General features: G+C 38.6%; 1 protein-coding gene and 1 long non-coding RNA gene across 2 annotated transcripts in view; one reads left to right on the forward strand and one right to left on the reverse strand.

Moving 5' to 3' along the window:
• The window catches only part of LOC110134318 (uncharacterized), a 44,073-nt gene extending 33,272 nt beyond the window's left edge, over positions 1-10,801 (reverse strand). Inside the window, exons 1-3 of the long non-coding RNA XR_002313015.2 lie at positions 10,716-10,801; positions 8,980-9,121; positions 7,105-7,290 (exon numbers count right to left, since the gene is read on the reverse strand). This is a non-coding gene — a long non-coding RNA (uncharacterized lncRNA). The remainder of the gene's footprint in view (positions 1-7,104; positions 7,291-8,979; positions 9,122-10,715) is intronic.
• FBN1 (fibrillin 1) overlaps positions 1-12,045 on the forward strand; it is a 257,163-nt gene extending 245,118 nt beyond the window's left edge. The window contains exons 64-66 of the mRNA XM_020888719.2: positions 6,645-6,876; positions 9,396-9,570; positions 10,744-12,045. Of these exons, the coding sequence (XP_020744378.1) occupies positions 6,645-6,876; positions 9,396-9,570; positions 10,744-11,133 (797 nt within the window). The 3' untranslated portion in view covers positions 11,134-12,045. The remainder of the gene's footprint in view (positions 1-6,644; positions 6,877-9,395; positions 9,571-10,743) is intronic.
• Positions 12,046-14,741: the final 2,696 nt, after the last annotated feature.

A 14,741-nucleotide genomic window follows, 5' to 3' on the forward strand; every position in this document is an offset into this window, starting at 1 on the left:
GACAACAATGAAAACACAACCTTACAGAAGCTATAAGATGCAACAAAAGCAGTTTTAAGAGGGAAGTTCACAATAATATAGGCCTTCCTAAAAAAAAAAAAAGAAAAACTCAAAATAATTTAATCTGCCACCTAAAAGAATTAGAAAAACAACAAAGAAAGCCCAGAGTCAACAGAAGGAAATAAAGGTCAGAGTAGGAATGAATAGAGATTAAAAAAATACAAAAGATTGATAAAACCAAGAGCCAGTTTTTTGAAAAGATAAACAAAATTGAGAAACTGCTGGACAGACACACCAAGAAGAAAAGAGAAAACCCAAATTAATAAAATAATAAATTGAAAGATGAGAAATAACAACTGATACTATAGAAATTTTAAAAATCCTAAGAGAATCATATAAGAGTTATATGCCAAAAAATTGTGGAGCTCACCTAAAAGTGAGCTTAGGCAACCTAGACAAAGTAGACAAGTTTTAGAAACATAAAGACTGTCAAAAATGAATCAAAAAGAAACAGATAATTTGAACAGGCCCATCACCAGAAGTAAAATATAATTTGTAACAAAAAAATTCCCTGCAAACTGAAGTCCAGAACTAGATGGCTTCACTGGGGAATTCTACCAGACATTCAAAGAAGAACTTGTACCCATCCTTCCCAAACTATTCCAAAAAATTAAAGAGGAGGTAATGCTCCCAGAGTCATTTTATGAAGCTACCATCACCCTGATGCCAAAACCAGACAAGACATTACACAAAAAGAATTACAGGCCAGTATCACTGATGAATATAGTTTCAAAATCCTCAACAAGATACCAGCAAACCAAATTCAACAATACATAAAAAGGATCGTACACCATGACCAAGTTGGATTCATTTCCAGGTCTCAAAGATGGTTCACATGAAAAGTCAATATGTTATACCACATCAACAAAAGGAAAGACAAAAAACACATGATCATCTCAATAGAAGCAGAAAAACTATTTGATAAAATTCAACATCCATTCATGATTAAAACTCTCACTAAAGTGGTTTTAGAGGGAACATTTCTCAACATAATAAAAGCCATTTACAACAAACCAACAGCCAATATAATATTAAATGGTGAAAAGCTGAAAGCCTTCCCACTAAAATCTGGAACAAGACAGGATGCCCACTCTCACTGTTTCTATTCAACATTGTACTGGAAGGAAGAGGTAAAATTGTCACTATGTACAGATGACATGATAATCTCTACAGAGAACCCTAAAGACTGCACGCAAAAACTACTGGAACTATTAAATGAATTCAGAAGGTACAAGGTACAAGATTAACATATAGAAATCTGTTCTATTTTTTTACACTAACAATGAAATATCAGAAAGAGAAGATTAAAAAAAAAAAACCCTGTTTAAAATCACATGAAAAGATGAAATAAAATATCTAAGAATAAGGTTTACCAAGAAAGTGAAAGACTTATATGCTGAAAACTATAAAACATTGATAAAGGAAACTGAAGATGATTCAAGGAAATGGAAAGATAGCCCATGCTTTTGGACTGGAAGAACAAATATTGCTAAAATGACCATACTTCCCAAAGCAATCTGCAGATTTAATTCAATCCCTATCAAAATACCCATAACATTTTTTTACAGAACTAGAAAAATAATAATTCCAAAATTTATATGGAACCACAGAAGACCCAGAATTTTCAAAGCAATTCCAAGGAAAAAGAACAAAGCTATAAGCATAACCCTTTCAGAATTCAGACTATGATATAAAGTTGCAATAATCAAAACAGTGTGGTATTGGCACAAAAACAGATTTATACATCAATGGAACACGTAGAGAGCCCAGAAATAAACCCATGCATATAAAGTCAATTAATCTACACTAAAGGAGGCAAGAATATACAATAGAGAAAAGACAATCTCTTTAGCAAGTAGTGTTGGGAAACCTGGACAGCTGCATGTAAATCAGTGAAGTTAGAATACTCCCTCACAGTATATACAAAAGTAAACTGTAGTTGCTTTAAAGACCTAAATATAAGAGGTGATACCATAAAACTCATAGAAGAGAACATAGGCAGGACATTCTTGCACATAAATTGTAGCAATATTTTCTTAGATCAGTCTCCCAAGGCAAAAGAAATAAAAGCAAAAGTAAACAAATGAGACCAAATCAAACTTAAAAGCTTTTTTATAGCAAAGAAAACCATCAACAATACAAAAGACAGCCTATGGAATGGGAGAAAATATTTGCAAATGATGCAACTGACAAAGGGTTAATATTACAAAATATATAAATAGCTCCTACAATTCAGTACCAAAGAAATAAACCATCTAATGAAAATGTGGGCAGAAGACCTAGATAGTCTTTTCTCTGACATGGCCAACCAGCACATGAAAAGATGCTCACTACTGCTAATTATTAAATAAATACAAATCAAAACCACAATGAGATATCACCTCACATGGTCAGAATGACCATCATCAAAAAGTCTACTACCTTCAAATAAGTCTTATCATCAAAAGATTTACATATGAAGAGGGTGTGGAGAAAAGGGAACCCTCCTACGCTGTTGGTGGGAATGTAAATTGGTATAGTCATTATGGAGAGCAGTATGGAGGCTATTTGAAAAAAAAAAACTAAAAAATAAAGCTACCATATGATCCAGCAATCCCACTGCTGGGTGTATATCCTGAAAGGATGTAAACTCTAATTTGAAAAGATATATGCACCTCAATGTTCATAGCAGGATTTTTACAAACAACTCAAGTGCCAACAGATAACTGGTTTAAAAAGATGTGTGCATATGCAAACACAATGGAATATTAGCCAAAAAAAAAAAATGAAATACTGCCATTTGCAGCAAGAAGGATGGACCTATGTAGGTGAGTCACTTTGCTGTACACTTGAAACTAACACAATATTATAAATCAACTAAAGTTTAGTTTAAAAAAACGTAGGAAGAGGTTTGGGAGTTTTGATGCCCAGAAGATACCAATTCAAACTGTTCTCATAATTCTTGGGAATTATAGTTATCCAGAATGAGCATTGCCTTGGACCAGAATGATCTCCTCAGAGCCTTGCAGAGCAAATCTCTCAGACCAGCCCTCTCTGGATCCTTGCTTCTAAGCAGCCAGAAGCTCACTTTTAGAAGATGGATAGGTTTAGGGTATGGGACCACTGATATCACTGCTTTCTAGAAAATATCAAACTTGGAGCTGACCCATTTTGACCTAGAGAAAATTAGTAAAGGAAAGCCCATTCTACATTTTGGAATTCTCTCTTAACACCACAGCTAAGACACACTGGGCAAGCCTGATGCTGGAACCTCTGAGTTTAGAGGACAGTGGGGGTAGGTTTCCATCTGATTTTTAAGGATTATCTTTCAGAGATTCTAATGCTATTTCATTCAAATTAGAATCATCTCTTTTTATAAAAAGAGCAAAACTCTTACCAATTTAAGTAACAACTGAAAGAATAAAACAAAGATTTTGTAGTGTAGAAAAATTCCTCGTGGAGCCATTTGCTCCTGGGTATACACAGGATGAAAAAGGTCAGGAAAAGTGCAAAACAAGTCAAACAAATCATGGTATTTGTATATTGATAGAAAGGGTGAGTGCACAAACAGATTGTTTTCAAGCTTCAAACACTGAACATTTGCCAATTTCTTATCTTAATCCATGGTCCACTCCACCCCACCTCTCCAACCCAGAAAAGCAAGTTTAATTTAAGCTTATTAGATTTTCAAGGAGGAAAAATAAAGTAAAATAAAGTAGAAAAAATTTGAAAAGGGGATAGGGAGAGTTCTTGACCAAAATAGATACTCCAAATTAAAAAATAGATACTCCAAGTTAGAAAGAACCTTGACAGTGATCTCATCTGATCTGTTTCCTAACATGTCAATCCCTCTCCAACCAGGGGAGGAGAGGGTTTTTCATAAAGAATGAACCTTTTCTTCCTCTGACTCCTAACCATTGGTCCTATTTCTGTCCCTTGGAACAAAAGAGAGTAAATCTTAAGCTCTATATTAACAGGTCTTTCCCACACATACCTGTACCTTAGAGGATTTATCAGTCAGAGTCCCAGCAAGTAACAGAGGGCTGAGCCCAATCAAAAAGCATAGGATACGGAAGAAGAGCCTATTGATGTTCCATTCTGATTGGCCTTGTAGAGCTGAGCACAGCTGAGAGGTCTGAAGGTGGGTATGCAGGGCACAGAGAAGACATCCAGCCCAGAGATACTTCTTTCACCAAAGGAACCACCCTTGGCTCTTCGTTCATCTTTTGATGCCCATGGTCTCCATTGGTTTCTATCACATAGCTCATCTCTAATTTAAAATAAGGGGAGGAGAACACAGATGATGGCATATTAAATCATTTTGTTTTAGGAACCCTGGAACCTAAGTGACCTTGGTTGGGTACTTGAGTCCTTTGATAGAAAGGGTATCAAACAGATGCATAGTTAGGTACTGTGCCATAACAGGCATCTCACCCAATGGCTTTCTTACTGTATATCTACTCCTTCTCTCTGTAACCACATACAGGTAAGCAGGGGGAGTTTGAGGAAGGAAGGGAGATGAAGAGAAGGAAGAGAAAAAGAAAGAGTGGAAGGCAATATGAAGTGTGTATATATATATATACGCACTCTTACCATTTTACCCACTTGTTTTCCTAATTTAAAAAAAAAGTTTTATTTTTTTTTTAAGAAACAATTTTTTCTTGAAAAATGAAACTATCTTAGCAAATAAGGAAAAACTAAAAGAGAAAGGAACAATGTAAATGAGGGCAAATCTCTTGAGAGATACTTTGCTATAAAGAAAAGCATGAGACTTATAGTCAGACAGACCTGGATGTGCATATCTGCCCTGCTGCTGGGAGATCTTGGAGGGGCTTTCTGAGTCTCACTTTCTTCATCTGGGAAATAAGGATTTTAATACCTACCTCCATGACTGTGAAGCACATTAAGCAAATGAAGTACCTAGTTAAAAGACAATTGCTCCTTGGAAGAAAAGCTATGACAAACCTAGATAGCATATTAAGAAACAGAGACATCACTTTGCCAACAAAGGTCCGCATAGTCAAAGCTATGGTTTTCCCAGTAGTCATGTACACAATGTGAGAGTTGGACCATAAAGAAGGCTGAGCTCTGAAGAATTGATGCTTTCGAACCATGGTGCTGGAGAAGACTCTTGGGAGTCCCTTGGACTGCACGGAGATCAAGCCAGTCCATCCTAAAGAAAATCAACCCTGAATATTCATTGGAAGGTCTGAGGTTGAAGCTGAAGCTCCAATATTTTGGCTACCTGATGTAAAGAGCTGACTTACTGGAAAAGACTCTGACTCTGGGAAAGATTGAAGGCGGGAGGAGAAGAGGGTGACAGATGATATGGTTGGATGGCATCACTGACTCAATGGACATGAGAGTGAGCAAACTACAGGAGATAGTGAAGGATAGGGAACCCTGGCATGCTGCAGTTCATGGGGTCACAAAGAGTTGGACACGACTTAGTGACTGAACAACAACCTAGTATCCTATCACACAGTAGGCACCATTAAGTGTTAAGTGTTACTAAATTGCCTTCCTCCTCTTTTCCATTGGAAATAGATATTTGCTAAGTGAGGAGAAGGTCAATCTACATGCATTCAAGTGGACATAAGCCTGAAAATGGGCTATAGCAGTTAAGAAATGTCTTACCAGCAAACTTCTGTGCTGCCCTACAATGGCAGATCTATAAAAATATACTGGAAGTTTCGAAAAAGTATAAATCAGAGATAATAAGAAATTTGAGGGTTTTTTCCCTTTGAATTAATTTGTGAAAGTTAGAGTTCTTTTTCCTATGTATTACCATCAGACTTGGCTGGTCCCTGTGGGTAGCCCATTCCACAGCATCTGTGTCTCTTGTGGGTTTTCCCCAGTTAGTGTCCATGAAGTCTGCACTGAATCTCTTCCAACTGTACTTAGCTTTAGACACAGCCCAGATGCTCTGGGCAGGAGGATGGTTTAGATAAGGAGGGCCATTCAGAGATGGGAGCAGACATACCAGAAAGCACCATTCATCCCCTGAGCAAGCACCTGCGGGCTTTTATAGACTTTTGAAAAGGAAGTCCAGGCAGGCGGGCCACTTCCTGCAGGATGTCAGCCCTTGCCAGCCCTATTCATGCTGAAAAAGGAGGAGTAGGAAAGCAGCCTCCAGGAATATGGCTCATCTTTGCTGTACAGATAGTCATCCCGTTGCTGGGCACTTCTGAAGCAAAGGTACAGAGAACAGCTCCCTGCCCTCTCACCCTGACCCCTGAACCTTGGCTGTGAACCACCCCTGCATTCTTCACCGGATGCTCCTGTAGAGCAGAACACACTGCCATCGGCTTCAGATGAGGACTGGAGTCTGCTGGTCCTCAGAATGCCATCCTCCAACACACTGCGTGGTGCACTTGACCTCGGAGACCACGTTTGCTCACCATATGGTGAGAGGCCACATCTGTCTCCACATCTTTCTCTCTTATTCTTTTTCCCACCTCAGTCACTTCCGCCTGCCTTCCCTTCCCAAGAGCCATGGTGAGGGCCCGCTGGCCAGCACAGGGTCAGAGTGGCCTGACCCAGCCTCCTCCATAGAAACCTCTGCCCAATATCACATATGTGGTGTCTTCTGGTTTTCCTTGCAGATGAAAATGAATGCCTCAGTGCTCACATCTGTGGAGGAGCCTCCTGTCACAACACCCTGGGGAGCTACAAGTGCATGTGTCCTGCGGGCTTCCAATACGAACAGTTCAGTGGAGGTTGCCAAGACATCAATGAATGTGGCTCTGCTCAGGCCCCCTGCAGTTATGGCTGTTCCAATACTGAGGGCGGCTACCTGTGTGCCTGTCCACCTGGCTACTTCCGAATAGGCCAAGGGTAAGCAATGCTGGTCATGGTTGGAGGCTTTCTCATTCATAGTATAATTAAGTATATTGAACTCAAAATGACCTGTCCTAGTAGCATTGAACCATGCTTTTTATAATCCTTGAGTTAATTCCAGTTAGCTCTGCAAAGGTTTTAGGTTATTTTATCTGAAGGGGGACATCTAGATTTCTGGAAAGTCATAGAACATCGAACAAAATAATGAAATGACATTGTAAATACCTCAAGATATTGCTTATCTATCTCCTTCTCTTGATCCTCACTTCTTGTTGGAAGGCAAGTCATTTCTCAGGAAACACAGGGACTGTGATCCATGACAGAGCTGGACTCAGACTGCACACTGCTGATGCAACCTTCTCCTGGGGCAAACAGGATTCTGTCTTGACTTAAAATGCCTTCATGTAGCTCCTGTTAGGATAAATCATAAAGATATCTTTTGGGAAGTCCTTTAGAGTTTCAAAGTATATTTTATATTTTAGACTTAAATTTACATTAAAAGTTGCAAAAGAACTTTAAGAGTTAAAATAATTATTATATTTTCCAGGTAGCATACCACATTGTATTGTGAGAGTTGGGGCAGGGAAGATATATTTTTACTCTGTTTAGTAATATAAATTTACTGTTACATTTTCAAAGTTTAGGTCTTCTTCCCAGCTGAATTAGTCTGGACTTGACTGTCTTAGATTTGGCTATCCTGTGAAGGAGCTCACATTTTAACTTTTTAATTAGGAACACAGAGACATTAAATACACACACACACACATATACCAATGCACACACTTATATATACTCCTCCCAACACAAAGTCACATAGTCCACAACACACACATACGTGTATATATCAAATTGTTAATTTTGTGGTCTTTGGTTTTTTGACACAGAAACATCAAGTGATTCATTTTGGGGTGTGTAGAAGGTAAAGGAATGTTTCATGGGAAGCACACAGAATGCCAGCAATAGGACTCAAATTCCCAGATGTTTGTGTCTGGCTCTCAGTAGACTCATTCTTTATAAATTTAATGCCAGAATCATTTTCCCAGCAAAAATTGTGACACTCCAAACTGGCTTCTGGCCAGTGGGACTTTATAGTCACACTTCTTGTAAGTGGTGTTCCAGGCATATAAAAATACTGGGAGTTCTGAGAAAGGAACCAAAGCCTGTGAATTTGGGGTTTTCTTCCAACAATTTCATAATTATGTGAATGCACACACACAAAGAATGAGCACTTATCATTTCATCCATATTATTTCTACACATTTCATGGTACACAATTAAAGGATGAGGAAAGGAAATGTGTTGTGCTCAGCAGGATTCCTTTACCCTCTGAGCCACCAGGGAAGCCTTCAGAAAATACTAGAAACCTATAAATTGCTGCAAAATTTAAAAAAAAAAAGTTAATGGCATTGTATTTTGAATCTTAAGGGCATAAAGGAAAATGAGTTATAAAAAACAGATCAACTAATACGAGAGAAATAGATAGTATTTAGCCTACATTATGACCTATTAGTAGACCCATTAATAGAAATTCACCCATTTATAACAGTTTGGGCTCCTCTGTGAATCACTAGAGTGGACAACCCTATCCTAATATAAAGATTCTTTTAAGATCATTCAGATATTTCAAAACATTTTGAAAGAGGAGCCTGATAAATACATTCCAAGTGACCTATGAAATAGTAAGCAGAATAACAAAACAAGGTACTTGTGAGACATGCAAGCCTCCTTCCATAACTTGGCTTTAAAAACTGAAAGGCAAAGAAAAACAGCTGAACTAGTTCTCTCTTGGGCATGGGTTTGTTTATCCAGCCTCACATTAGTCAGAGCCAGTGGACCTAGTGGTTTTGAATGACTTGAAACAAGTTCCCACAGTTGGGCAAGCTCTGATACATGTATTTAATACACTGCATATCTTCACAATATATTTCCAAATCAACCTAAGTTATTACCTAGAGCTTTCTTTCTATCTTCAGGAGCCAAAGTGAGAGGTCTGATAATAGGAGAGATTGCTGAGAAGCTGGAGTGGTGGAATTGGAGGTGGCTGTAATGGTATCAGTTAAACAGGAAGAGGGCAAGGAACTGAACACTGACGTCACATACCTTTCTCGCTCCTGTGGAGCCTATTTTATAAGAAGAAGGCAATTTTTATTCAGCCCCCCAAGTCACATGGTCTCCCCCTCATCTTCCGCTCTTCTCTTGTTTCCACACTCCTTGTCTCCTCTCCACCAGTTCGGCAAAACACCTGCCACATTACGTTTGGGAAATAAAGGGGCAAGTAAATATGCAAAATAGGGCCTTGAGAGACAGTAAAAAGAAATCAATCAACTCAGGGAACTGAGAATTCAAGACCAAACACAGAGGGCTTCAGTGTGGTTCTCAGCACCAGCCCATCATCCAGTGGACATGTAAGCAAGGGCTGAATGTCACCAGGCAGGATCCGGGTTTCACCAGAACTCTTGCTCCTCCTCCATCTCCCAATTGTAATGAAAACTATCTCCACGCCCCTTCCACCACAGGCACTGTGTTTCTGGAATGGGCATGGGCCGGGGAAACCCAGAGCCACCTGCCAGCAGTGAAATGGATGACAACTCACTCTCCCCAGAGGCTTGTTATGAGTGCAAGATCAACGGCTACCCCAAACGCGGCAGGAAGCGGAGGAGCGCAAATGAAACAGATGCCTCCAACATTGAGGTGGGTGAGAAGGTGGCTTCTCCTGGGGCCTCCTACTGCAGGAAGGCCCTCCAGGTTCCTGTGCTTTCCTCCAAGGATGCTCCACAGTATGAAAACGCTCCCTAGGGAGAAAATCCAGACATTCCCTGAGCTCTAGGCTGCATTTTACAAGTCTGTGGGGCTCTCTGGAGTTTCTTGCTGCTTTTAGGGAGTGGCCATTCAAAGGTATTCACATACTTGCTCATTTCCTCTGTCTCGCCAAAAAGAAAGTTAAACACCCGCCCAAAGTCTGATGAAAGGACAAGGTCTGAGATCCAGGAGAGCAAGTGGGCAGGGTAGTGAAGTGACATAGTGCTCCGTACACAAGGATGCCAAGTTCTGAAAGCTAGAGGCTTCTCTACCGAAAGAGCCATGTGGAGTGTGAGGGAACTTGGATTCTAGACAAAAACAACATGGAGCTCAAGCAGCCTGGTTTTCTTTGCCCACGGCTGCTGCAGCCTTTCAGTCAACTCAGAAATGCAGATACTCAGACCTCTGGCTGCGGGCCCGGAGAACCAGCACATGTGGTCCCAGAGAGGCAAGCAAGAAGCCAGGTGAAAAGCATTGAATATTAGCAGATCATCAGAGCCAGGAAGTAGGTTCATAGTTGTGTCCTTTGGTGAGATGGTTTTGCGTCAGTGAACAAAATGGAAATAAACTGGTTCTTTCTTAGCATTGGTGCTGCAACCCATCCGTTGTGGTTTGGGAAATGAGATAAGTCTTTGGAAAGAAAATAATATATGAAAACAGTCATTCTCAAACTTGAGTATGCATCTGAATCATCTGGAAGACCTGTTAAAATGGATTTCTGGGAAATATCCCCAGGGTTTTGGATTCAGTAGGTCTCGGGTGGCACCAAGAACTTCCATCTCTAACAGATGCCCAGATGATGCTGATGCTGTTGGCTGGGGGACACTTTGAGACCCACTGTAATAGAAGACCAAATACAAGTGATTTCCGCTTCCTTCGTGGCATGTTTAGTATGATAAATATGTGCTAATGTAACAGTTGTGGCTTAAACAGTATTTTATGAATATTCATTTTCAACAGAGTATATGCAACATGAGAAGAAAGTTGTATCTGAGTGAGACTTGAGTCACTTTTTCTTTAGTAAGTGGCATATTTACCTTTTACATTCACACATTGTCTTTCCAGGATCAACCTGAGATAGAAGCCAATGTGAGTCTTGCAAGTTGGGATGTTGAGAAGACAGCCATGTTCGCTTTCAATATTTCCCACATCAGTAACAAGGTCCGAATCCTAGAACTCCTTCCGGCCCTCACGACTCTGACGAATCACAACAGATACTTGATTGAATCTGGAAATGAAAACGGCTTCTTTAAAATCAACCAAAAGGAAGGGATCAGCTACCTCCACTTCACAAAGAAGAAGCCAGTGGCTGGAACCTATTCATTACAAATCAGTAGTACTCCACTTTATAAAAAGAAAGAACTTAATCAGCTAGAAGATAAATATGACAAAGACTACCTCAGTGGTGAACTGGGTGATAATCTGAAGATGAAAATTCAGATTTTGCTTCATTAATTCACCATCCAGAGACCAAATAATTAAAAAACCAAGATAGATAGGTAGAACTGAATTTTTCCCCCAATCAGAATCTTCATATTATAGGTACAGTCTTTCACCACGTAAATTTCTATAAATAAGCACTATTCTTGTATTACAAAAGCAAGGTACAGGTGACTACCCTAGTTCAAAACAACCACTTTCTCAGGCTTCTCATGTATGTAGCTAAGCTACCTTGTCATATGTGTTGATTCTTGAAAACTGGGACATGTATTTCCACTGGGGGTTGGCCATTCATGCTGACATGCCATCCTTCTAGCAGACGTACCGGAATGTGCTTTCAATCGATGGACTGTTCTGTTTTTTCAAATTGTAAAACTTTGCTTCTCCAAATGCAAGTATTAGGTTGGCCATTTATAATATCTATTTGGTGCTAGTAAATTCTCAAACTAGATTTATAAATGCACTGTAATATTTACACAACTTAGAAACCAAATTACAAGTATTCAGTTCAAATACTTCATTAATTTTTTTCAATCAACCAAAGTTAGTGCAGTAGCTTATCTCAGTTATGAGTATAATACCTTACATGTAAATTAAGTGTGTGTATACTGTAATCGTGCTATTTTTTATCATTGAAACATTTATAAACTAGAATAATAATGCCCTTAATGTGAGGGTTTGTAATGGTGCTTATTAAGACCAAAGACTTCTTAAATGTATACACCAAGTGGTAAGGAAATTTCTGTGACTGGCCCACGCGTGCACGGAGGTCTGGAAGGACCAGGAAGCAGCCTCAGCAGCCAGAGGATCACCAGTGCATCCTTCATCACACCTGTGCAATATGCCAAGACTACCCTCGGTCATTCCTGTCAATAAGGGGTCCATGTCATAAATGTCACAATAAAACAGTCTCTTTTTTTAGTTGTACCCCTCGGCTTTGTGTTCTTGCATGGATGTGGGAGTGGAGGCGCCATTCTGGAGACTTCACAAAGTCTCCTGAAATGAAATTATCCTGGATGTGTTAGTTAGAGCGCCTCTAAAGGTGCCAAATATATAACCACTAGAAAAAAATTTAACATATTTGAGTCAGTCCCTTGTTTTATTCATTCAGGACAGCAGTTATTTCTTACCAACAAGATGCTTAGATTGTAACATTATTTCTAAAACATGACCTAAAATTAATCCCATGGCTTTTAAATTACTAGACCTCAGTACTTTAAAACACCAAGTTCATTGTCTTAGAGCACATGCATTTCATTATAAAAATTTATCATGCCCCCTCCCCTCAAATATATACAGTGTTGGCAAGATTAGATGTTCTATCCTATTTTCTCCCCTAAATATCTGTTGTTAGTCAATGCTAGTCTAATTACAAAGGGGTAATCGCAAATTGAATCCAATTGAATGCTATAACTCTTGTTTTCTGAATATCATCATTTGAAAATGCTGTTTTAAGGGCAAAATTTAATATTTAATAGTTAAGCTCATTCAATCAATACGAATTTTTAAAACCCCTTACGGCATTAAAGGATAGTAGAAATAGAGGTGAAATGAGATTGCCACATGGAGAAGAAACCATACAGGACACAGAAAAGTAAGCTTCAGAAAACTAAGCTAATGAAGATGGAGTAGGAATATTCTAAAAGACAAATCCAGGGTCTGTTGGTACAAAGCTCAGTTTAGTACATACCTTCCTAATTGTCAAGCTACCCATTGAGAGAATGGGTTTCCTTGCAAGGTGGTGAGCTCCATCACTAACGGGTTTCAGTCTAGGCAGCCAGCGCACAAGAATGCTTTCTTTCACCTAACAGGCTACAAACATCTCCCAAGTATTTTTTAATCTATTATTTTGCCATCCAAAAAAAAAAACCTCAGTTCTACTGAGCATCAATTATGAGCGAGTCCAATGACTAGGTTGGAAGGGATTTGTACCCTGGTTAGGGAGTTAAAATATGTTTCAATATCCTTCTCTCTCTGCCTATGGTTCTCTGATGGAAGTGTACTAAAATTGTTAAGAGAAGAATATATAGCATATGGTAAACAACAGCTTGCAAGTGGAAAATGTCTTTGATAAGTTAACCAGAACAGCATTATATTCAATAATGGATTATCTTTATAACAACAGAACAAGATAGAGTTGGCACATAGATCACTTTGATATTTTCAATAGTCTCAGTCTGGATTTTATTTATTTCAGAGCCAACAATTTTCAACAGCATATTTTCCGTGTTTCTGACTGTAATGAAACATTTTCCTCATTGTTCCATTGTAAATATTCTTCTTGTCGGAACTTTTTTTAATCCTGAGATTTAAACCTGTACCTTTTAATTGTCTGTGACCTTTTGATTTTACTTTCGATGGCTGAAGAATTTGGTTTTATAAATCTCAGAAGCTTGAAATGTCTTGTCTCTACCCCTCAGCCCATTTCATTTGCCAATAATTATTTTGTAAGTAGGTTGAAAGGAACTCAGCTGGCCTTATGAAATGTTTAAACTTGCACAAACAACTACATTTTTGTTCAACAAATAGCACTTCACTCAGCCAAAATTGCTTTGGACATTGCCATTACAAATACTGTTTAACTTCAGAAATCATGTTTGTAAATTAGATGAGCCAAAATAAAGGACAATTAGGTTGATATAAGCATACTTTAAAGTTATATATCTCTAAACTTAATTTTTTTTAAGCAGTCAGCTTTGTCCACAGAATGTACTATACTCTGACTTTAGTTGCTAAAGATAGGTTACAAAGCTAAATATAAAATGGTTTAAAGACATTGTTTTTAAGTGCTAAAAGATTACTGGGAGAAAGATTACTTTTCACATACATAGCTGAAGACAAAGTTATTTGCCCCTTGCCAATTTTAAACACTTTGTTTAAAAAAAAAAAAAGCAAACCAATTTACTTTTTTAAACATTTCGAAACCCAATTCGAGCCTCACATTATGTATTGTTAGGAAAGGATTCTCAGTATTACAAGTTTAGGATTAAAGAGATTAGGATTCTCTTTAGGATTAAAGAGAAGGCAACTATGAATTTTATTTTGCAGATTCCCATATGTATCTAAGACTAGGTTCACATACAAGATTGGGTCTCAATGAAAGGTTCTAACATTCTCACAAGTGTCTGTATAAACATAAGGGTCTTGTACATTTGGCACCTGACATACATTTGGCAGGAACTGGCAATGTCACGGAATCTGTTATTTCAACTAACTGCTAATGAATCCAAAATGGTTTTTTGGCAAAGTCATAAACCTCTTTTCAGGACACAGGCTGTTTTGCATCCTTGATGGACGCCTGAATTATGACCTCTACAAATAGAAGTCAGTTTCATTTTTACTATTGGACAGCAGAAGGTGCATCCCTTTTAATTGAATGAAGTCACAGCAGGTAAGTGGCTGTGATTTCCCACAAGCTCAACTCTATCATTTTTGTTCTACACAAATATTCACTGTCATTTTTGGTCTTTACAACTATTCCCGTTTCATGAATCAAAGCAGCATTACCCTATGTTCCTTTTGCCCCTCAAGGGTTGGTTATAGTGTCAGCTAGAAGGCATCAAGTATATTTCTATAATCCTTAACTTGAGTTCAAAATTAAGCAACACTGAGGTAGAGACATT

This window comes from Odocoileus virginianus, chromosome 6, assembly GCF_023699985.2.
Source record: "Odocoileus virginianus isolate 20LAN1187 ecotype Illinois chromosome 6, Ovbor_1.2, whole genome shotgun sequence".
In the NCBI taxonomy this organism is placed as follows: domain Eukaryota; kingdom Metazoa; phylum Chordata; class Mammalia; order Artiodactyla; family Cervidae; genus Odocoileus; species Odocoileus virginianus.